Genomic DNA, 24,988 nt, shown 5'->3' on the forward strand with positions numbered 1-24,988 from the left:
CCAACAGCAATCACTCACAGCCTTCCACAAGATGCTAGCTTGACAGATGAGTAGCAACAAAAGCCATGTTTGTTGTTTACGATCATTATGATGATGTCGGGGGCCTGAAGTGACGAGCCGTCCGTGTTGCCAACTTCTTTTTGCCAAGACTTTGCCACTTTTGGAGCTCGTGCTGCTCCTGCCTTCTCCGATGTCACCTACCCGACCTTTAAAAGGGAAACACATTCTCTACATCTCTATATAAGAGATAATGACGAGCCAGGATGTGCTTCAAGTGCTGAAACTAAATTAGAATTTTAGAAATGAAGACCCCCCCCCCCCAACCTATGTCCCGTCCAGGGAGGGAGTAATCACCCTCTGGCCCTTCATCCCTCTCAATAACATCCTCATGGTCAATCTGCCGGACTCAGGAATACCCCCCCCCTTGCCAGATTACAGCCCCGGCGGGTCAGGATTAGGTTTTCAACAGTGGCAGGACTTGTGTTGCGTGCGTGCGTATACACATATACACACATACACATACACACACACACACACACACACACACGGCTCTAAAATGAAAACTGCAGCGTCAATCCAAACTCTTCACTCTAACTGTGAACAGTTGTTTTACTATATTATATAGTTTCACAACTAAATCAGTTAAAAATATATTTAAAAAAGAGTTAATAAAATAATGCAGCGTGTTAGTTTATCTTGTAATTCTATCTAGACATTTAAATCTCATTGATAACGTTTTAAATGTACTGCAGGAGATAAATGCTTTGTGTGGGACACTTTACAGATCCAGCCTGAGAAGACACATATTGTGGAGAACCTCTCGATCTATAACGAGAGTTTCTCCACAATATGTAACGAGCGATCCAAGAGGGAATAAAGAAGTCTGCAGACGTCACGATGCTTTTTTTTTTTTTTTTTTACAAATGAAAATGAAACGCTCACTTCCACGAGAGCTTACTACAGACGTTACTACACACTGCGAACGCTTTATGTGCAGATGTTTTGCAGCGGCGTCCCTAATCCCAACACAAAGGCAAGAGGGAGACACAAACAGATAATCCCGTTCCTCCTCCTGGAGCAGCAGCTTGTGAGAAGAAAAAAAATCCCACAGACAATAAAACCAGGAAACACAGTAACAACGTTCATCTTCAGATTACAAATCCTCCATTCACCGGTTCACCGGGTACACCTGTGTGTCTGGCAGGGGAGTGGGTTGAGGGGGGTTATTGAGATGGTTTCCCCAGTTATTCCAGAGCAGTGGTGGAATAAGTACGGATCATTTCCTTACATATAAGTACAACAATGTAAAAGTACTCCATTACAAGTCCTTCATTCAGTAAAAGTATACACGTGGAGTCGCTGAACTTGCTTTTAAATGTTCAAAGAGAACTTTTTCCTTTTGGATTTGGGCACACAAGTATTAGTATGTAACACACACACACACACACACGACTTTTCAGGAACCTGGATCAGATATTAAAGCACATACAACCAGCTAAAACCTAAGCTTGTGGGATTCCTGCTGGCTTAAGGGAGGATCATGTTGTCGACACGAGTCGCAAAGAAAAAGCATTAAAGAAACAAATAAAGGAAATCTGGACATCAACCTCATACAAAACACAGTTTATTCAGTGTCTAGGTCCAAGTACCAACAGACCCCATACAAAAGAAAGAAAGAAAAACAAAATGCTACAAACTTCCAAAGAACAAAAGATAACTTCCATCTACACAAAACTTCTCCTTAAAAATACATTACCATTAACACAGAGTATCGATTAAAGATAATATACGTTAGGGGATCCCCGTCATATTAAGTGATATTACATAACAAGCCTGTAAGATGTTGAATGGGCAAGGAGGGCGAGGTGAATGAGCGCGAGAGTGAATGACCGTACGCGTGTTCTTCTTCCAACAGACGAAGAGGGTAACAGTCAGCGATGCAGCGGTCACGTGGGCAGGACAAAAAGAGGAGATAAAAAAGAAAAGGAAACGGGAACGAGAGGTAGCAAAGGGATGCGCAGAGAGGTAGCAGACAGCGAGAGGAAGATTTCTAGAAGAGGTAGCTAGCGGATGAACGAGGAAGAGGTAGCAGAGACACCAACAGTGCTAGCGAAGGAGGAGAGGAGTGGTTCGAGTCGAGACTTCACATTAAAACGACTTTATTTAGAGCTTATCATCAACCTGTGTGGACTGAAGAAAGATGCAGCGAGTAGCGAGAGCAGGAGAGTAAAGCCGCTCGAGTTCAGATCTTAATTTAAGCCAATCTGCACGTTACACTTGAATTTTAACTTTTCAGATTTGTGTAGGGCTGAAAACAAAACGATCTGGTCACATGGTCCTTTCTTTTTGAATCTAAATATTTCATCATCAAGCAAACATACAAAATATCTGCTTTAAAACTTAAAATCAACTTTAAAGAAAAGGAAACGGTCGGATTCTTTTCTCAATGAATTAACCCCCATTTCAGTCGAGACAAAGTCAGACGGGGGACGCGCCTCGTACAAACTCCTGAAGCTCACGGTGACGTCTTCAAATATTCAGTTTAACATACAGGACAAAGACGCTCAGCAAATATTCACATCTGAAGAACTAAAGACACGATCACTAAACTAGTTCCAGATCAACTTCCTGTCGCTCCACTAAATCCTTCCAGCTCAATAAATAAACATTTGCTAGTTATTCTATTTATGCACCTTTTTAATCACGGGACACACAATTTGAGGCCTAAACTGTGAAATCATGATTGCTTGTTTTTGCTAGCGCCGTGTTTTTCAGTGTGGCGACCACGAATATGTAGATACAATGAGAATATTGCTTAGTCTTCCCGTGGCTAGTGACCAAAAGCACAAATGGCCGTGCGTGGAGACGCGCGTGTGAGAGGCGGGGTTAGCGAGGTAGGCAGCACTAGGCGTTGGATAATTGTGAGCAGAGGATGGGGGTGGGGGGGGGTAATCGCTACAGTATCAGCACCAAAGAAACATCTAGAAGTCCACCGCGCTGAGGAAGAGCGTCATTCATGTTATGATGTTTCAGTCGAGCCGCATCACAGCGTCTCCCTCTCTGTAAAGGCTGTGTGAAGGTCAGCAGGAGATTATGTGTATGTGTGTTTTACCACGTGTGTGTGTGTGTGTGTGTAGGGATGGGGGGGGGGTCCAGTGCAGGGTCTGGCCAAGTCGTGCACACAGCCTCCAGTGTGAGCCTCAGCTCACATTTCTGTGTGTGTGTGTGTGTGTGTGTGTTACAGTGCTGTGATTGGTGTGTGGATGGAGGAATGACGTCCGACTGAGCCTCGGTTTGTGCCCAACGAGATCTGAGACTTTTGCTGTTAATGTGTGAAAGATAAATCTGACGATATTGTATATTTTCCTTATCGTCAACAAATCCAGTCAAAGAGTCAAAAGCAACCACAGAGCTGTAATGTGTCCAACGTCAACTTTGATGGTTTTGGTCGTTTAATGCGAGTTGTTGAAAATGAATCGGTTTCTGTCAAATATTTGACAAAGTGTTTTTAGAAGAACTAGACAATGTCCTGAAAAACCCGTTTTGTTTTGTTGTCCATCGACGCGCCTCGTTTGTATCTTTATTTTATAAAAGTGGAAATTATTTCTGTATCTCAACACATTAATGCAAAAGTCTCCAATAAAAAAAGCGATGATTACTGAAGAGACACAAACTTTGGTCAGAGGAGGCAGGCGAGTGAACCTGCCATGAAACACCCACACACACATTCACAGACAGACACACACACAGAACTACAGTGTATCATTTGAAGAGGAGTGAGAGGTAGATACTCGACAAGACAAGAGCGAGGGCAGGCTGGGTCCCCTGTGTGTGTGTGTGTGTGTGTGTGTTTTATTCATATCATTATGTGAACACCCTGCTAAGCCTCTTGTGTGTGTTACAGCCCAGGTTGCTCAGCACACACACACACACACACACACCTCTGCATGTTTCTCTCGAGCTCCCCCTAGTGTTTGGCTTGCAGAAAGAGGCACCAGACAAGAAGATGTGTGTGTGTGTGTGTGTGCGTTAAAGAGAGATAGGAGGGGGGGGGGGGGGGGGGTTACAGTGTTATTTAAAACGGTAATGGAAAGAGAAAAAAGATAAGACAGAATGTTTGTTTTTTTTATCTGATCTCTCGCCTTGTTTTGTTTTCTGTACAGTCATTCTCTCCAGAACCCATCCGGCCCGACAGAGCAGAAAACAGTGTTTATTACGAGACTACCCTTGCCACTGTGCCCTGAGAGGAAGTCTGGATGTGTGTGTATGTGTGTGTGTGTGTGTGTGTGTGGAAAATTGGGTTACCCTTGCCACTGAACCCTGAGTGTGTGTGTGTGTGTATTCTGTGATTTAAATTTATGGTAGTTTTGAGTGTTGAGGGAAATATGCAGAGCCAGTAGCAAAGGCCATCAAAAAGGTGTTTTGAGATAGCGTTAGTTCTGTGTGTGTGTGTGTGTGTGTGTGTGTGTGTGTGTGTGTGTGTGTGTGTGTCTCTGTGTGTGTGTGTGTGTAGGTCTTAGTTGTCAGCCACTCGTCCACTCGCGGGCGCTGGAGGACCCACAGGAACTGGAGGAACCGCTTCAGGCTGTGCAGGTTGTGGGCCGGGGTCTGGAAGGAGGAAAGAAGCCGTTTTTAGAAAGAAAGAAGCGCTTGACTTGGGGGCTTCACTTGGGGGCTTCACTTGGGGGCTTCACTTGGGGGCTTCACTTTAGTTTCCAACTTGGGGGTCTGGAAGTTCTTTCAATGTTATATTCTTGGAAAACAATAAATAGAGGTTATCCAGTAATTTCATGTACTTTGATTAAGGATAGGTTCTCTCTCTCTACAAGTGTCTACAGCACAGGTGGAAGATAGACGAGTCTCGCTTGACGCGGTCATCTCGCTGCTGATCGGAGAAACAAATGCAAACTACAGGCTTGTTGTGTGAAGTTACAAACGTTTGTCTGCAGCTGACATCCAAAGTAAATACCAGCTGTCAGCTCTTGGGTCACAATAATATTTATATTGACAGAAAGTCCTTTTTCTGAAGTTGTTTGTGGGGTAAATACTAGATTCTAAAAACTGCTTTTGGTGAATTAAACTGTGGAAACAACATCTCTATAAAAAGCCTTTTAATCTGATGTACACAAACATACAAGATTATACATGTCAACATATACACTAAACAAACGTGTGGCAGAAGGAGATGTATACTCACACATGCCGTTGGGAGCTCCCGGGTGGCGTGGGGGCATCATGGGAGGCATGCCGCCAGGAGGGGGGCCGGCGGAGGGCGGGACGGGCATCATACGTCCCGGCATCGGCTGGCCTGGTCCCATCGGTCCTGTAGTGTAGAAAATATAGCAGGGACAACTCAGAAGTGTGCAGAGGACCATCTCATCTCCCATGAGTATATTAAAAGGGGTTTTATTCGCTGTAATTGTTTCTCCTCTCGATACTGGTCACAAAGAGATCCCCTCTGTATCATTATGAAAGTATTTTCAAAGTAAGAGATGGAGGAAAACATCCACAGTGCTTTGGCTTCGTGTAGCTGAAGCTTAAATGAGGCTGCAGCAGTCCGAGTAGATCAAATCAAGTGGGATCTAAAGTTCATCTCTGTGTTCCCATCCCTCTCTTCAGAAGATACTGGAGCAGCAACGATTCGTCAACTGAGTCCATCGACAGAAAAATGATCGCCAACTATTTTGATTGTTAATTAATTGTTTCATACAAAAGTGGCAGAAATGCCGTTTCTAGCCCCTCAAATATTCAGATGTTCAGTTTTATATCATATCAACTGAAGAAAAGACATTAACTGCACATTAAAAGTTAATGTAACTTTGAGAAACTGGGATGAACATTTTCCTCTATTCTGACATTTTATATACCAAACTATTAATCTAGAAGAAGATTAAATCAAAAGTGAAAATAATGGCAGCCCTAGAGGATCCCCACTTGATTGGTCTAACTCTGCTCATGTTTACACACGTGAAGGACTGTGGATGTTGTTCCCATCACTTACAATAAAAGATCTCAAAGAAGGGACCTCTCCTCAGAGGGAACAATCAGCACCTGTTCTGTGTTTCTGTCTCTCACCAGTCTGTCCCGGGTGGTTCGGGCCCATGGGGTGGTGACCCATCGAGGGGTAGCCGTGGTGCAAGACAGCACCGGGTGGGGCCACTCCGTGGTGCACAGGTGGTCCATGGTGTGGAGGGGGCCCTCCAGGGTGCATGCCCGATGAAGGGGGCCCGGAGTGGGGTCCAGATCCAGGAGCCTGCCCCTGTCCTTGAGCCTGGGCAGCAGCGGCAGCCGCAGCAGCCGCTTGCTGCTCCATCTGCTGCCTCGCCTTCATCTCGGCGTATTTGAGCTGCTCCATGTGGAACGCCTGGCGCTCGGTGAGCAGCTGCTGTCGCTGAAGCTCCAACTGCGAAAAGAGATGGAAGGAAACGCCAAGAGAGACGATTAAACGAAGACGACTGTTATGACCAACACCAACAATGACATTCAGCTCCTCACTAATTGCTGGTGGGTGAGTTAAATACATATTTAGCCCAATTTCACAAATCACAAATTTGCCTCAAGGAGCCTCAATCTGTAGAATATGAAACCATCGGTCCTTAGACCCTCGATTCAGATAAGGAAAAACCAAAACCCCTTTAAATGGGAACAAATAGAAGAAACAGAGGAGGGATCATGACTATGGATGGAAAGACTTGCAATAGATGTGAGAACAGAACAACCAACATAATATAATTACAGAATAGGAGAACAAAGTTATAGATTAGTTGTGAACATATATGGAGGTGAGGGGTGTTGAAGAGCAGTTGACCTCAGGACACACCAGAGGCTCACTGGGTTTCCTGAGCCTAATGAAAGTTGAATTAGACCATTAACATTAATTCACTCTGGAAAACAGCATTACAGAATGTCGAAGGTTTGAGAGGTTTCCCTTCACCTCCTGTTCTCTTCAAAGATCTCAGAAAGTCGACACATAAAACCAAAAGTATCTGCATAGCTAGAAAAATACGTCCTTTAGTAATGCAAGTGAATTGAGCACGTCTGTTAAAATAACTTACATTCTTGTATAAAGATCCTCTTTATAAAGCTCAACGATAATATTCTACAAGAGGACGAGAGAGCAGCATATCTGTACACCTCAGTGCTGCCTGCAGGTCTGCAGAGGAGAAGGTGCATGCTCAAGCCTGTGAAGACTCAATGTGAAACTGTCTCGTGTCTCTTTGCTGTACTGTGTTCAGTGTTCAGTGTTTTACAGCCTGTGGCAGCAGCAGAGGTTTGATTTCTCTCCAGTCTTTGGAAAGCTTATGTAAACCAGAGTCCTTTTCATGCACTATTTACAGCTGTGAAACTGGGCTGCACTCCCGATGCCTCCACTGTGAAAACACAGTTTTACACTCTCTCTGGCGTCTCCAGGGATTGTCCAGCGGCAGGACACACACACACACACACACACACACACACACACACACACACACACACACACACACACACAGCTGAGGGCTATTCATTTGGCTTCAAGAGGCAGGTAACAGTTTCACTTGCCTGACCATAAAGCCACTTTGTTCTGGAAAATGTTTTATTCTCACTTCACAAAGAAGTGATTCTGTGTCTCCTCTTTAGTCTCTGCGGAGGATTTGGACCAACTTGTTCAGTGGCCGATGAACTCCAAATATGTACTTTCCACTTATTTAAATATAGCAACAACAGAAGTATGTGTGACACTGAGTCATTACTGGACAATTACAGAAAACTGTCATTTAATTAACATTTATTTATTTTATGTCATCTTTCTTTTTTAAATTGTGTTTCATTCTAAAATGATGAAAACTTTATTTTGAAAAACTTCAGTTTAATACTTTACAAACAAGAAAGTAAAAGGCTTCTCTTGATTGCATCAATCAATGCTAAAACATATCCCAGTTCAGCTTCAATGCATCTCGTATCAATAATTTAAATCGATCAGTGTAAAGTCCCCGAGCATTTGGAGCAAGAGGCTTAAGAAAAATAAGATGTATAATTAAGCAGCTACACCTGTTATTCTAATGCGTCTCATACAAACTTAATCAACACTTGGTGTGAAGCTGCTCGTCTCTTCTGTAGGTTAACATTAACTAGACCTCCATCTCCTCTGCAGACAGAAGCTGCGAAGTTTGAGTTATTTACACATTTGTTTACTTGCAAATGTATCAATTATATTAAACCACAACATGCGTGTATATATATATATATATATATATATATATATATATATATATATATATATATATATTTCCACTTTAGTGAGTGGGTGTAGCTTCAGCCTCCTTCATTATTAATAACCACAGCTGAGAGCCCTTACCGAGTGCGTAGCGAGGTGAAATGTTAATGCACAGGGTCAATGTTGGCCAATAACATCCACATTTAATCTCAACTTCAACGCTCAAACAAAGTTGTTTTCACTCACAGCCTCTTTCTCTCGGTCCATGATGGTCTCGAGCTCCTCGAAGTGCCTCAGCTTGATCTCCAGCTTCTTCATCTGGGTCTCCACCAGCAGAGCCACCAGGGACTTGATCTTCCTCTCCTCCACTGCAGCCAAGTGCTGAGAGGATGAAGAGGGGAGACGGACACACGATAAATATCTGATCAATGTCGAGTACTGTGATAACTATTACATCACGGAGTTTATTTCATTCTGCAGTTATTTTGTGACAAGAATCTGATTGAATTTACTGCTTTGTTTACATATTTCCCACATTTTACAGACAAACATTTAATATTCCAACATGTAGTTTGAGAGTGTGTGCAGTACAATGAGAGCAGAACGTTGTTGTCTTATGTCTTCTTGTCTATTGTAGCCGTAATACACAAACTCAACGGGATCAAAGCAATGACTGACAGCAAAGGTTTCAAAATACAACCCAGGTGAACATTGGGAAGATCAGACTTGCTAAACTGTCCGTTTGCCGTGTCAGCACTCCTGTAATCTCACCTTGGCCTTGGTGGCAGCAGATGCCAGGGCAGCTGCGGCCGCGGTGGCAATGTTTCCCTCTCCGATGTCGTGCTCCAGTTTCTTCCTCTTTTCCTCTCCTTCATCTGTAGACGTCTTCTCCTCCTTCTCTTGCTCCGAGGACGACGTCTCCATAGCCTCCTCTTTGTCTTTGTCTGACAGGGACGGAGACAGGAATTTAAATACTACCACGGGAACACGAGGAAGTTTCTCTGATAAATGTGTTTACATGTTCTTTACACAATTAGTGGAAAAGTGAAAGATTAAAGAATATATTGGAGATAAACTGTCTTCATAAAACTTAACAGGTTTGTTTATGAAGCGGCTTTAACCAAGATCCTGCCAAAAGAATCTGGACTCACGGAGACGTCGGTGTTTTATACGTTAAGGGTCAATAAAGAGTTTGACAAAGACGACCAGGAATGTGTAGCAAAGGGAGGAAACCAGTTGAAGGGCCACAGGGGCCCATTGTTGATCTCATGCTTTCAAAATATGGCTCTGATAGTTTAAAACATTTACAAGAGTGGTGATGAATGTGGTTTTCCGACAGGAGGCTCGTTAAGTACGGCACAGATACAGAAACTAGGCCCAATACTCCAATGTGATTTTATACTATTTTAATTCTGCTGTTTGTATAATGGTACTTCAGACTCATGTACATCTACACTGTGATTATTGTTCTGTAAATGTTCTTATTCTGTCTCATCTGTACTCATCGTTATGTTTCTGCTGTGAAGCACTTTGAGCTGCAATTCTTGTATGAAAGGTGCTATACAAATAAAGATTATTATTATTACTTTAGACTCAGAATCATCACACAAAGGAGGTGATTTGAGGATCTGCAGCTTTTTCTGTGTCAAATGTCGTCGTAAACCGAAGCCCTTTGTGTTGTGGACAAACAGAATGTCACAATGACACACTTTCTTCTACTTTCTGACATTTTACAAACAACCGGATTAATCGCGTGTGTGGAACATTTTATTATATTTTTATCCTGAATCTCAGTGTTACCTGCTGGAGCTGTCTTGGCCTCCCCTCCCTCTTCGTTCTCCTCCTCGCGCTCCGACGACTCCGATCCCTCCTTCTTCACCTTGTCTGCGGCCTCCGTCTTGTCACTCTTCTCTGCAGACTCGCTGGGCTTCTCTGCCTCGTCCTTCAACTCCGCCTGAAGGATGAGGACACAGACGCACAACGATAAGCGACCCGTGTCAATGCCACAGGAACAAAGGGCGTATATTACAAGTCTTTAAGATCCGACTCGAGATTGTGTTTGAGGAAAGATTATGTGACATTTAGCAAAACACACAAAAAAAAGCAACATATCAAAGATGGCCGAGATACAGTATCTACAACAGGTTAACATAGCTGAAGTAATAGCTGGTAAATGGAATAATGGCTCGTATCATGGCCCTCTCCACAAACGGGTTAATGGAGCTAATGAGGAAGCCATCAGCCAACAAACTGCCCAGCAGAGCAGGGACAATGGGGTACGCAAAACAAAAAGCCATTACATTCAGCAATTGGGCCTTTCCAAACCAAGATAAATCAAATATAGATGAGAGGAACATTTACTCCAAACACCAAGTGGGAGAGAGGAAACGTGTTGAAATGGGATTTGCTTGAGGGAGTTGTTTAGCCTTTTTTTTATTTTATTTTTTTTATAAATGAAACTTTATATTTGGGGCCAGTTTTTAAAGATCCATGTCTACGATATGGGCTGAGGGCCACAGACAGGTTGGGAAAGTCTAAGAAAGTGCTCAGAGACAAACCACAACACTCGTTTTTCCTCGGCATGTAAGATGATGAAATACAAAAGGTGGTCTTACCTTATCGGCCTGCTGGGAGTCTGTGTCCGTGTCTACCTTCTCTGCCTCTGGGGCTTCTGCAAGTGACAAGCGTAGCGGAGGAATGAGCATCATGTTGGACTGAAACTTATCAAGACGGTTCACGTTGTGTTGCAGCCTAAATATTTATTGTTTATCCCCTAATGAATTCTTTATGCTGCCAAAAAAACAAGAGTGAGATCGCATTCATGCATCATGAAAGAAATTACAAAACAAATCCAATACATTCAACACTTGTGAGACGACACCAACAGAAACTAGTGTTTGAGTGAAGAAACTCAGGGCAGGAAATTAAGGTCAAAAGCATTTCAAGAGAGCAGGAACAGTTGTGAAGTGCGTGCGAGTGTGTGTGTGTACACACACACACACACACACGAGTGTTAAACTATGTCACGGGTGCACTTGAGCGTGTGTTAAGGGTTTGAATATTGATTGCGTGATGTGTGTGTTGGTCGACTGCTTCAGGCCAGGCGAGGCACTCAACACATTTAAGCTTATTGATTGAAACTGTGGCTCAGAAGGTCATTAAGTGTGTGTGTGTGTGTGTGTGTGTGTGTGTGTGTGTGTGTGTGTGTGTGTGTGTGTGTGTAGGAGAGGAGAAGGAATAATCAAAAGTGAAAGAGAGAGAGTGTGAAATATATTCAAGAAAGCAGTGAGCAAAATAGAGAGCGAGAGCGAGAGAGAGAGAGAGAGAGAGAGAGATAAGCACATGGTAGTCTGTGATGACCCAGTTTTCGGCTGAACCCCCTCCCCCTCCCCTGCCCCATCTGCCACTGTTGTTTTAATCCACTGGTGCGAAACACACACCAATATTTCTGTATTGCTCACCCCCTGCTGGTAAAAACTGACATGTGTGTCGCCTACAAATGTCAAGAAGGACTGATCATCTTCAAATCATATTCAGGAGAAGAAAAACCTCCATCTTTGAATAAAGATGGAGGTTTTTCTTCTCCTGAAAACAATGATGGGAGTACGTGGTTTCCACCCGTCCGTTAGAAAATCAAAGATGCCTCTCCCTGCCCACTAGCTTGCAGTGGTAATGCAACCATCTGCTGCCCTCCAGTGGCTACAATAAATCATACCAAATCTCCTGCGAGTAAAATCAAATGACAGGTTTAAGACTACTTTTGTTTTAACAACAAACTCCTTCTTCTTTTTTTACACATGGTGTTTCCTTTCTGGTCCGGAGACCTTAACCAGCGACTTCGGCTCCTGTTTCTATTCTTCTTCACGTTCTACTCACCAGTCTTTTCTGGTTCCTCAGGGGCGGTGCCAGCGATGCCACTGCTCTCCAGGCCGAAGGCGGGGTCCACCTTCCCCGTGCTCCTCGCCGCCTCCTGCACCTTCTTCACGTGAGCCTCCACCAACTCAGCCGGCACTTCTTCACGCACACGTGAGAACTCCTCTGCAGACAGAGAGGACATTTATTCATTCACAATTCTGACACTCAACATTAATATGGGTACATTACTGAATTTAATTTTGCATTTCTAAGACCTTGTTACTTTAAGTTTTTAAGATTGTTTTTAGATATTTATTACCAATTCCACACGTTCTTAAGCTTACAGCCTTGGACGTCTTTAGTTTTGTGATTTGTATCTGTTGATCTAAACCGGCTGCTGCACATAATTACCAAAATTGTAGTTGCACAAAGCTGGAAGAAGGTATTGAGTCTGTATTTAAAGATACATTTCACACATTTACAGGGTTTCTTACATGTTGCTGCAAATGTAAGAAAGAAAATAGACCTGATAATTTATCACAGTGAAAATTATCCTCCCGTCAGTTCTTACCTAGGGCTGCCCTGGCGGCAGCAGACGCCACTCTGGGGTCGACCACAGAGGCTAAGAAGGCGACTGTGCTCATGACGGGGTTTCCAGACTGGCTGAAGGGAATGGGCTGGTAGGCCAGAGGGCCCAGGGAGGCCTCAGTGCTCTCCATGTATGGATCCTCAATTGGCAGCCGCAGGAAGTGCAGGATACACTCGTCCTGGGTGCGTGAACCGATGTGCTCCGACACTTTGTTCCAGTCGTCTTTGAACATCTCCAGAGCCTGGAAGAGGTGCAGGGAGCGCATATACAAGTCTTACTCGCAATATCTGGTCAGTGTGAAATATTCATAGGCGGTATGCAGGATCATAAGAGCAACCGAAGAGTAGGAGGGGAGAAGTACAGAGTAAAGGGTCGTAAGGCGAGAGATGATGAAGGTTATTTAAATGTAAAGGTAAGAAGAGGAAGTTCCCTTTAGACTCACCTCCAGCAGCAGCAGAGTCTCCTGCTCGGTCCAATCTCTGATGGAGTTGACAGCTTTACTCTGTAGGGAACCCAAACAAAATAATCACATAAAGAGATAAAAGGGCAAGAGGAACTTGTATTGGCAGCATATTAAGGAGAATAGCAAAGAGGCTTTTCATCCATATTTGCCTGTAGCCTCCAATATACGTTTCTTTCAAAAAGAGAAAATATTTCAGGTTTATTATCGTAACTTTTCTCTTCACTCATCATTTAGAAACCCTAAGAACCACCACCACTTTAAGAGGAGTACAATTATAAATGTAAAACATATTACAGGTTGTTAAAAGAGTCGTTTGCTGACCTTGAGATTCTTCTTGTTGTAGAGGTCGGTGCGGAGGCCGAAGTTCTGCAGGTCGATGGACTTGTCTTTGCATTTGTCTGCAAAGTTGGGCATTGGCTGTTGAGGGGGAATCTAGAGGGATACACACAACACAGGACTGTTTTAGTGCCTGTAGAGACTTTATAGCAATCTTACAGAGTTTTGTAAATAAAGCTTATAATGCAAACGGTAGAAAAAGATGGATTCCAGAGAGAACAAGATGCTACATTACAGTGAAGCTGTGATTCTCATTCGTGCTCTTTCAGTTCCCTTTTCTCCATTTTACAAACTCCCTCCTTCCTTCCATCACTTTGTATTGTATATTTTTGTCAGCCTTACCGGTGGGGGTCTGTGGTTCAGGGGCATGAGGCCAGATGGTGTGTCAGCCAGCACGGTGAAGTGGGGTGTGGGTGGGGGGCCCATTGGCAATGGGCGACTCTCAGAGTCCACCTGGTAGTTCACTAAACCCCACTGCTCCAAGAATGCATGAACCCTGGAGACGGAAGAAAGTAAAAGCATATTAAATGTTATTTCTTGTCCAGCTGATTTGAACATATTCATAAAAAGTAAATGCAATAGTGATTAGTGATAGTCCTAGACATCGCATTTCTCTGGGATTATATTCGGGTAATATGACAATTGGGCTGCACGACATTAAGAAAATATGCAATAACGTTGTTGAATATCACAATAAAAAATGTTTTTCTTGCAATAATAAAGTTTACTACATTCTGCTGATTTCATTACACTGCTAAAACACAACAAATTGAACTGAATATAATAATTATAATAATAATAATAATAATAAGTGAACAATAACTCAAGATTGTGAGAAAGTTCTCCCTCAGGTTGTATGTGGGTGAGACAGGGAAATAATTTGAAGCTGCTACTAGAAATATTTTGTTGAATTAAAAACCTTTAAAAAAGGAAAACATTGCTCACCTCATGATGGCACAGACATCCCCGGTCAGGTTCCTGCGACAGGAGGTGGAGGTGAGGTACTCCTGAGGGTTTAGCCGATATGTGTCGATCATGAAGTTACGGTAGGCCAGGAATCTGTGGAAGAGTCGAGAAGAACCACAAAGAGATTAGCACGACAGGAAACCTATCGCTTGGTTTCATTTCATTTCTGACCGTGTGTGTGAGTGAGAGTGTCAGTGTGTGTGTGTGTGTGTGTGTGTGTGTGTATGCTCACATCTCTGGAGTTTTGGACTTGTTCTTTCCGTTGAAGAACTCGGGCAGGGCTCTTCTCTCAATCTCATGGATGCTAGCAGGAAAGTAAAACAAATAGGAAAAAGAATCCTAAGTTTTGGTTTGACGCTCAATGATTTTAAGTGACGACACATGAACTGTGGATCCTTGTTATCTGCTATATTACAACCGGTTTAACTACTTCAAATTCAAACGCACGTACAGCATTATGGCGCATTTTATCTGGCCGTAAGTCGTCATTACATCACAACATAAAACAATGCAAAAATCAGAACAACAAGCCACATTTGTGCAGTAGTGTGTTGATCCTCAGACCCCAGCTCTTACCAGTTATAGTCAAACCAAGCGCCGTAGCTGGGGATAATGATGTGGTGAGTCTGTTCAGTCACGTTGTCCTCGCTCGCGTCCATCAGTCGGTTGATTTCAGCTTTGCCCTGCTCCTCATCATCCTGCACAAAGAGACAAAGATTCAGATACGTCAGCATGACGACGACAGCTTCTGAGTGAACAGTTATTGAGAGGCACAAAGTGAAGCGGAAAACTTTCTCAACCTCAAGAAAGTGTTTGATCTTATAGTCTTATAGCTTATGAGAACAAACCAGGGAGTAATACATGCTTCTTTTAAACCACAAATGACAATTTGCAACATCATAATATAAAACAATAACTAAATTAATTGTTTTTTTATTCTGTATGGGCTTGTATATGTGCTGTATTTCACATTCCAGTCATATATTCGTTTTATAATAAGTTACTGTGATAATGTATGACATGTATTGAGTTCTATCATGAATATATACGTATACTTTGCTCTTTGTCATGTTGGCCATGTTCCTGATGAAACGTTGCCTGTTCTGGTTACAGATTGTTAAGTGTATGGTTTCAATTTGATTTTTAAGGTTTATATAATTGAAAACAAAATTCCTAGAGAGAGGGACGTGGCACTTTATGAGGGATGTGTGTGAGACCATTAGTCAACAATGGCGTCCTACTGACTGATAACATCTGGTGGGCGTTCAACATTTCTTTTGTCTAAATCATTTTTCATGTTACCTCCCTCTCACTCACACACAGCTACAGTATTTGGTGATGATGACAGGAGAAATCAATCCTCTTACCTTTCCACCAGACATCACAGAGCCATCCTCCATGTCATCTGGAAAAAGTAAAAAGCACATGTTAGTTAAGATACATCATATTTGAAAATGATCTAAAACTGTGTTATTCTTCTGAATTGATTAACTAAGCACAGTAATAGATGCTTACCCAAGTCGGCCATATTCCCTCCTTTCACCGGAGTATTCTCACTGTCTTTCTTTGAACTTGCTGTGTTTGGAAGAAAAGGATGAAAAAAAGAAAGAAAGTTCAAAGAGAGTTTAATTCAGCCGTAGGGAGGGAGGCATTAACGGCCACTCTGGTTTGCAAAAGAGGACACTAAAATAGATAGAGTGAGAAACAGTATGTGTGTGTTGTGTGCGAGTTGGCTGTGTGTGTGTGTGTTTGGGGGGGGGTTGTAAAAGTGGGAAAATCCCAGATGGGACTCGGTCTAAAAGGAGCATTTTAAATAAGGATTGTTTGTTTCCTCCGGTGGTTCTTATTTTTCTGATGTGTGTGTTCACGTCATCGTCCCAGTGCACGATAACCCCACAGGGACTCACACAAAGCCCACCACAGATTTCATGCTTGAAAATAAATTAATTAAATGAATGTCTGATATTAGTTTGCTGTTTTGTTTTTAAGAAAAAGAAAAACTTTTTTATACATTAATAAATGAAGAGTCTGAATTAAATGTTTTTCACAGTTAATCCACTAAATTGAATAATAAATTAGTCTGATGTGCAACTGACTCTGATACACAAGAAACAACGATTTAAATGCATTCATTTCATTTCTGGCTGATGAAGCTGGATGAAACTAAATGTACATTAGACTTTATATAGAGGATTATTATGAAATGTTCAAGTTATTGTTATTACCATTAATCACAGTTTTATGTTTTATAGTCATCTAAATACGTTTCATTTTGGACTGTTAGTCAAAACAAGTGTTGTGAAGATGCCATGCTGGGCTCTGGGAACTTTTAATTGCATTTCTTAACATGTAGCCCCCCCCCAAGACAATGGTAGGGGAAACACTGCGTTTGTCTGTGTCGGGGTGTCTTCGAATGTTGGTCGAATAGTCAGTGAATCTCAAATAGTACTTTTGCTTGCCATCCCTACCATGTATTAAAACCCCTTCACCCCACCCTCAGCACGTACCATTCTTGGACACGCTGCCCTCCTCCATGCTGGCACCAGCTGAGGAGTCGTCCATGTCCTTAGTCATGTCCTCCTCAGTGTCCTCTTCTTCGCCTCTGTGGCCCCGCCGCTTCCAGTGAGGCCCTGGGTTCCTAACACCAAAGAGAGTAATAAGTCAACAACATGTTGTAGGAAACTAGCCAGAAATCACAAGATCAAGCATGTAAAAGGGCTTTAGAACAATTTCCTCAAACATCTTTAGCTGTGCAGACCATGAAGCCAGCCTAAATCAAGCTTTTCCAGCACCTTACATGTGTGGTAAATAACATTTATATACAGTATACTCATTATTCTTCACATTATTTTATAGGTTATGGTGCAATTAACAACTAAAGTTAAAAGGAAAACATAAGAGTTTCATGTTTTAATCTGTGTCACTTGTTTGTAAGTAGACTTGATATCCTATACAACATATATTTCAAATAGTTTCTAGAAATTCATTCAAAATCCAAGCACTTTTCAAACCTTCAAAAAGCACCACATTACAAATCAAGTGTTTCCAGCACCCGTAGGAACCTCACATCAGCACACATGAATCAAAGACAGTGTGTGTTTGGACTTAACATTGTTGTTACTCTGCCAATATCATTCATTTTCAGTTCCCAGAGCATAGACATCTTTGGTAACATTAAAAAGGATACGTCTGGTGATATTCTACATTTTTGTTCTGCCACCGCCCTATAAAAAGCTCATAAGCACTAATTAAGTCCAAAAACTATTTAAAAAACACATCAATGAGGCACACTGTTGCACTGGGTAATAATAATCCATTACCATGAATATGGCAATTGTAGTTGCTTCAAATAATGTGCTAAACATTAGCTAAAAACTAGAACACCCAGCTGCTTTAGGCAATAACTGGGACTTAAAAGCTATGAAGGGGAATATTCAAATTAGCCTCCTTACCCCTTCTTTCCTCCCTTCTTGCGGGATTCAGCAGGGGTGCTGGGCGGAGAGGGTGAGCGCCTCCTCTTCTTGCTGGCAGAGTTGGCCTTGCGCTCCTTGCGATCGGGTGTACGGGAAGACTGATCAGACAAACCCCGTGCAGCGCAGGGAGCGAGGGATGGAGGATGAGAGAAAGAGCCGCAGAATGAGAGGATGGAACGGTTGCACACACAAGGAGGGGAAGCGGTGGGAGAACGACGTCAGGGAGGGGGGGGAGGATGCCGTGGTGGTGGAGGAGACAACCAGGGTTCCTGTATACTGTCCTCTATCTCTAAATAGTTGATCTTTCACCTAAACTCATCACTTAACTTTTGTAATGACGGATTGTCTTATTTCCTATAGTACAGTTTAATTTGTTCCTTTACTAGTTTTGGCAACTGTGCACTCTGTAAAACAAACATAAGTAAAACAAAACTTCTGAATCAACTTCTGATTAGTAGCCCATTGTGCCAGACTCAAATTAGATGGTAACCGTGAAACATTTGCATGGTCAGTTATCTTAATGTTAGTTAAAACTGTGAGGATAGTTCCATGTGGTGTCAGACAAAAAGAGGTAAAAAATGTTTTACTAAAACTTAACGTTTTCCCTCTCGCATGGCATCTAATTGTCATCATGTCAAAGTTTTTAACCTGTGTGGGAAATAATTTGTGACTTGTAAACCTACTTTACCAGATTTTATTCAGATTTTTTAATCCTCCAAATGTTAAAATAAATGTTCCCAACATGGACAGAAACCCTGAAATACATTAGAAGGAGACAAAGAGCGAGGAAAGGTTTGGAAAGGATGGGCAACAAACAGACAAAGGCCAGGTGCAGACGGAGGACGCCGCCGCCGCCCACTTCACAGAGCAGCCACATGCAACAAAACACAAACTTGCAGCAAAATACACTTTTACACAAACCAGCGGTAAGAGGTTTTTTTTTTTCATGACCAACTTTCGATACAGTAAAGAATTTTATGACCAGTATTTGATTTATATTTTCAATGTCTTCTGCTGGTTGGTGTCAGTGTTTGTTGGTTAGTTAAAGCAATTACAACGTGGGACACGATCAGGAAAGTTGTTGCCGATATTGAACAACAACAAACTGTTTCAAGCTGCACTGATGATCTGAAGGCTCGAAAACTTTCAGACCCCAACATTTATGGAACTGACAAACACACACACACACACGCACACACACAGCACAAATACCTACCTCCTCCTCCTTGGGAAAGATCCTTTGGCGGAAGTTGACTGGCTTCTTGTTGTCGTCCACCTCGTAGTCTTCTTCATTCATCCACTCATTGAATGCATCAGTGTCTAAAACCCACTTTGCATGGACCTGAGTGGGCGAAAGAGGTGGAGGCAAATTGTTCAACATGATCGAGTCTCAGTGTGCTGATCGTTTATTATTGCATCCTACAAGAATCTGATCTTCCCTTTACACTGCTGCCCTGATTTTTGTTAATTGGACATGATGCAACTTTTACCAAAAATATTTTTAGGTTTTGTTTATAAGAGTTTAAACTTGCTAAAAGTTCCTTCTCTGCTTGTGATGCTCATTGCTCACCTTCCATGGTCTGTCATTGCTGGGTGGGTCCTCCACGTCCCCATCCACCTCGCCTGCCGATACCCAGGTATCATAGCTAATAGAATCAAAAACAGCCATGGGTCAGTGATAAAAACAACATTGATAAACTGACATGCTGCCTCCGAGACTAAAACCCAGGACTGACAGAGATGTTGTTATTAGGCATTAAAAAGGATCACCATTTCATCTTATTAAAATATATATTGAATAGTTTAATGTTAAAAATTGCAATAAAATTTAACTGTCAAGAATCTGCTTTATAAAAACAAAAAAACTCTACAGCACTGTTTTTTATTTTTATTAAATTAGAGTGACAATTATTTCAAATCAATCTACTCCCTCAAAAAAAAAAAAAGGAAATATATTTATCAGGCTAGTTAAACTTTATATGTTGTTTAGTCCCTTCAGAAGACACCAGAGCATCGTGCCTGCCCTCTTTATCCTTTACCAACTGACTGTAATCATTTTACAATTGAGGAAAACGTATTTGTCTATGGTAGCTTAATGACAGACAAAAAAAATTAAATTACAAAAGTATTTTCAGAGCTGGTTCCCCAAAGATCACGAGGAATGAAAACAAATCTATGACATTGTGAGATCTGTGAGCCTCTTCATCCTCCTCTCTACTCACCTGTCTGGGGAGAGACCCCAGTGAACCAGCACCTGTTTGTCTTTCCTCAGGACAGGACGAAGCCACTCGTCTGCAACATACACAAACCAAAGCTGACTTACACACCAAAAAACTATACAAAATACTATTACACATACGGAGTATTCCATTAACTAAAACATATCTGCTTTTACAACATAACTGATAACATCGGTAAAATGATTACTAGCCACATATTTGGTATTGGATTTCTTTTGTTATCATCGGAAATGTACTTCCTCACTGTATTACTTTTTCTCTTCTTTTTAATGACTCACGTTTGTCATAGCTACAATGAATAAAACACTAGTTTGAGGTTTTAGAGATACTAAATTAGACCCAATCTGTGAGTGACAGACACTTCAACCCTACCTTCTTCTTGTTGGGAAGCAGAGGGGTAAATGTGGTGGGTGGCCTTTGACTTGTCATCAGTAATGGAGCCCTGAGGAGGACAGAGTGAAGACAATTATATTAACAACCTAAGAGACAGATACAACAGAGTTGGTTATTGGAAAGTTTGATGTAGTAGGTTTGGGCTCACCTGGTGCCTTTTGATAATGTCTTTGAGCTTACTGGCTTGTTTCTGGTCGATGTCCGGCGACAGGAAGACGGTGGGTCGAGTCAAGCAGTTGTTCTAAACGCACAGAAACAATAAGTTAGAACAAGTGTATTCACATAAATACATGAAGAGTATCCAGAGAATGCAGCAGACATCTTATTTGGGGACACCGAGTAGTTCATCAATCAGCCGCTTGTGTGTGAATAGTATGTGTCGTACCTGGACCAAGTTCTTCTCTACATTTAAGAACATTTCCACGTTCCTGTCCATCCGGGAAGGATTCTGCAGGTCAAATCTACGCCTGGGAATGTTGACAAAAAGAGACACATAAAATGAGATGTGGTTGAAGAGGTAGAGTACAGTACAAACAGCTACAACGCAGAGTTTAGCGAGAGTGAAAACAAGAAAGTGAACGTGTGCAAGCAAAAACAGGAACTTCTTTGTAATGACATGTCAGGACTACACAAGGGTTAAGTCAACTCACCACCCCTGCTCGCTCTTAAACTTGTAGACAGACCCCAAGATGTGACAGAGAGACCCTGCTGCCTTGAAATCCAGGAAACACTTGGCCTGAAGATAGAAGAATAACAATGAGGATATGACATTACAGCACTATGGAGGCTATTCAAGAATTTCATAAACGCCATACAGCACAAACACAACAAAAAGTATGTGGTTTTAGTAGAAATACAAAATATGAGTGTGTTGTGCTTACAGGTAGCTTGGTAAGAGCAGGATTGTTGACCCTGCGTCCAAACGCGTCCTCCTGGAACTGCAGCAGCTGGACAACCAGGCCCGCCAAGGATTTACTGGAGGGGGAGTCATTCTGGACATACTGGGACCAGACAGAAATTAAAATATTCATTATCTCCACTCAACACAGTAATGTATCACAATACTAATGCCAATGATTAAGGGGGAATTGTATTTGAGTAAGTCTTAGAATAACAATTATTCACATTTTTAAGCAATCTCTGATACTTTTTTGATTTGTCAATTAACGGAGTTCCTACATCTATCTACCGTAATTTCCGGACTATAAGCCGCGACTTTTTCCCCATTTTGCGACCCTGCGGCTTATATAACAGTGCGGCTTATCTATGGATTTTTACAGCTAACGGCCACTAGGGGAATTCCTAAATCTATGGATTTTACAGGTTACAGTCCACCGGATGCAGGGAAAGAGCGCGCAAAAGTAGCGAGTGGTACGAGAGACAGACGGACATTACGAGAGCGAGGCAGTGTGTGAGACACCCTCATTATGGAAATATATATATTTATTTCGAGGAGTCTTATTTTGTTAAATATGCTTTTATGTTGATACTCCTGAAACCGGATACTCCTGAAACCGGCACTTTCTGGGGGTTCGCGCCACTTTTTCGGGAGACGGAAAGAAGGATACGCTGAAGAGAGGGGTGCATGTCCAAAACCCCCGACTGTGGAGTTACCGTATGATGATGACTTCCATGTGTTTCTTCTGTTTCAACGGTAATTTATGGACAAATTAAGGAAAACACCAACGGTCAGAGACAATAAATGCTGATTGAACAGGCAGAAGTTCTCCATCGTTATTTCCTGGTTCTACACAACACAACGCAGAGTCGATCGTGGTGTCAGCTACAGACCGGCTACATACACATCAGTCAATTTAGCGTCTGCGGCTTATAGCCCAGTGCGGCTTATATATGTACAAATTAGTCAATTTAGCGTCTGCGGCTTATAGTCAGGTGCGGTTTATAGTCCGAAAATTACGGTATCTATCTATAAAAATGGATTTACTACAAATTACAAAGCTGTCCAAATGTTTAAGGGCGGATTTTTCAATTTAAAAATTATGTGAAGTTGCCATTTCAGGTGCCTTTAATCTGAAGCACCCACTTCAATGTGTGGGTTTACTTGCTGTCTTCCACACATCGGTGAAAGGTCACCAAAAACAACACCAGGAGCTTGCAGAAGATTCAGGATCCTTTCAAAAGAAACTTTCAGCAAGGTAGATATTTGCTGTCACGGGTGTTACCATGCAGCAAATGTCATGCACACATGAGTATCTTTTCCTGGCCACAAATACATTTCCACTCCCGCTCTGACATAGAGATGCAAAGGCATACAATGATAAAAGGTCTGGTGAGGAGAAATTAGGACAAGCCAAACTAAACAGGGGGGAAAGCTCCCATAAGACATGGTCTATTTATAACAAGGACAATGTGAAGGAGACCCACTTCTAACCATAAAACACACCCAACTTAGTCGTTTTAGGTACAGTGATTACATATAAACAAACCCAAGCAAAGCATGTTTGAAGAAGCTTGTTTACACGTTTAGATCCAGATGTGTTGTAACTTAGTCTCTAAAACAGCTTCCACAATTCCTCATTAAAAAGGTATTAGATTTTTTTTTCTTCTTCAACATAACCGGCTAAAGCGTGTTAGTGGGTTTGAATGAGAGCATGAAGAGACAGGAGGACTATTCTTTGTTTGGCTAACTAAGTGGGCGAGTGGAGCCTGCACAGTCTGGTATGCTGCTGTGTTGACAAAACTCAACACCGCTCACTCTTCAGCACAATATACAACAGCGCTTGCAAAACACACAGTGATCTGATGATTATTGTGTGACTGCAGTGTAATTAAAGCAGGAATAAAAGGGAAAGCTCGGTTCTACTTTGCTAATATTTAAGATGTTTGATTGCACGGTGTCCCGTGACTAACGTTGACATTTGGTTAGCTTCTCAGGCCTTTTGCAACGCTCATAAGAGAGTTCGTTGAAATTGTGCTAATTAGAAAAAGTTGCAAATATAAATAGCACAACTGCAGTAGCTGCAGGCTCCATTTGTCGCGCGCTTATTAACGTTCTCGCCCCGAGTGTGTTATTTTAACGGTACTGAAGGAGCCGTTAGCTAGCTAACGGTGAGCTAGCTAACAAATAAACAGCTTCACTCTTGTTAAGTTAGAGCCTGTGTATTTTGAGGCATGCTATCACGAACATGTTCTAACGGGGTATCAAGTGTCACTCGCAGATACAAGTAAACGTTTGTATACACAGGTTAAACTCTAGCTTTAGTTAGTTTGGTGTGGCAGCCGCTAGCTAGGATAGCAGCGCTCCATTGTGCCAGCGGGACGCGGGCCGTCATAGAAATCAATGGAGCACCAGTGCAGCTAGCTCACCTTCTTGTAGTGTTTTCCGATCCACTGCCGCACCGTCTCGAACTGGGATATCGTTTCTGAACTTTCCCAGAATTTCGTAGACGGACCGCCGTCCTTCTTTCTACCCACTGCAGTCCCGCCGCCGACCGGGCCGGTGGCCGGTCCGCCTGAGCCCGTTCCGCCTGCCGTTGTCGCCGCCGTCGCCATTGTGTGTTTTGTTCGCTGCGTTGTCTTTCTCCTCCACGGCGTCGCTCGCCGTGCAAGTTTTCGAATGATATTGCGCAGCCGCAAACGTGTTGACACTTAAGTCTCGCGAGTCTCGATATTATAGGGCTTATGGGAAATCTAGGCGACTACACGTCCTTTTAAAAAGTGATAAATATATAAAACATTTTATGAAGACCTGATAATATTTGCTGACCCACAGGAGTAATTTATTTATCTGATTTATATGCCACTGTTTTGTAGTTTGTTTACTTAGTTTATCCTCTATTATTTATTTCTAATCGTATATGCCTTGTTTGATAATATCGATTTTGCTCTGCACTAATGTTTGCAAATGAAACTTTTTGCAATAAAAACAAACTTAAATGCTTTGAACGCATACAAATGCACACATGTTCCATCTTCTATCAGTAACTAGTGCTGTGTGCACTAGCTAGATTGCTGTGCATACTAATGCATTGACGTCTACTAATGCCCATTCAACCTCACTGTATTTAACACATAGTACCTGTATACAATATTAAAATTCCAATGTTTCAATGCTCTATATTACACACTGATCATGCAAACAGAAATCCAACACATTCTCAATATATTATTATGTATTATTGTGGAACTTTTTTCTCCTCCTTTGTCCTCAGGTGGTTTCACACTTCATTGCTTGTTTTCCTTTTCAGCATAAAAATTAAATTCCTGAGTATGCACACTTACACACTATCTAATCTATCTTATCTAATCAAACCTGGAAGTTGTGCCTTATATGATCCACCTGGCAGCGTATCCGCAACATTATTATCACTGTTTTATCTATGTGTTTATCTGACAAGGAAGTACAACTGTATTTATTTGAGAATTAACAGTAAACGGCAACTCCACGTGACACATTTTCAAAACAAAAGGACACATAATATGAACTTGTTCATCTATGAACGTATTGAACTTTTGCAC

The 24,988-nt window shown here is 42.1% G+C and overlaps 1 protein-coding gene across 2 annotated transcripts; it reads right to left on the reverse strand.

The window, feature by feature from the left end:
• Nucleotides 1–1,607: 1,607 nt before the first annotated feature.
• Nucleotides 1,608–24,089, reverse strand: smarcc1a (SWI/SNF related BAF chromatin remodeling complex subunit C1a). Of its 2 annotated transcripts, none has more exons than XM_029451322.1 (28): nt 23,837–24,089; nt 21,391–21,510; nt 21,160–21,245; nt 20,895–20,976; nt 20,658–20,750; nt 20,489–20,558; nt 20,099–20,168; nt 19,447–19,522; nt 19,093–19,218; nt 17,856–17,950; nt 16,911–17,041; nt 15,919–15,978; nt 15,771–15,808; nt 14,980–15,101; nt 14,636–14,707; nt 14,383–14,496; nt 13,780–13,933; nt 13,423–13,533; nt 13,081–13,140; nt 12,621–12,879; nt 12,071–12,232; nt 10,810–10,865; nt 9,995–10,148; nt 8,966–9,138; nt 8,441–8,575; nt 6,076–6,403; nt 5,198–5,323; nt 1,608–4,608 (listed from the first exon to the last, which is right to left on the reverse strand). In XM_029451322.1, exons 1-28 carry the CDS (start codon nt 24,020–24,022, stop codon nt 4,517–4,519), a joined length of 3,351 nt encoding a protein of 1,116 aa, XP_029307182.1. In that variant the 5' UTR covers nt 24,023–24,089; the 3' UTR covers nt 1,608–4,516. The 2 variants fall into 2 exon arrangements, with proteins under 2 accessions (XP_029307182.1, XP_029307181.1); XM_029451321.1 differs by having other exon boundaries at nt 17,856–17,974.
• Between the last annotated feature and the right edge of the window lie 899 nt (nt 24,090–24,988).

This window comes from Cottoperca gobio, chromosome 16 (assembly GCF_900634415.1).
Source record: "Cottoperca gobio chromosome 16, fCotGob3.1, whole genome shotgun sequence".
Classification (NCBI taxonomy): domain Eukaryota; kingdom Metazoa; phylum Chordata; class Actinopteri; order Perciformes; family Bovichtidae; genus Cottoperca; species Cottoperca gobio.

Excerpts from the sequence above, each read along its gene's own strand:
- smarcc1a (XM_029451321.1), bottom strand. The coding sequence starts at position 24,022 with ATGGCGACGGCGGCGACAACGGCAGGCGGAACGGGCTCAGGCGGACCG. Across the intron at positions 17,975-19,092 it reads TCTTTCCCAAGGAGGAGGAG|TCTTCCCGTACACCCGATCG; the intron begins GTAGGTATTTGT and ends TTGTCTGATCAG. Across the intron at positions 10,149-10,809 it reads ACTCCCAGCAGGCCGATAAG|GCGGAGTTGAAGGACGAGGC; the intron begins GTAAGACCACCT and ends CTCATCCTTCAG.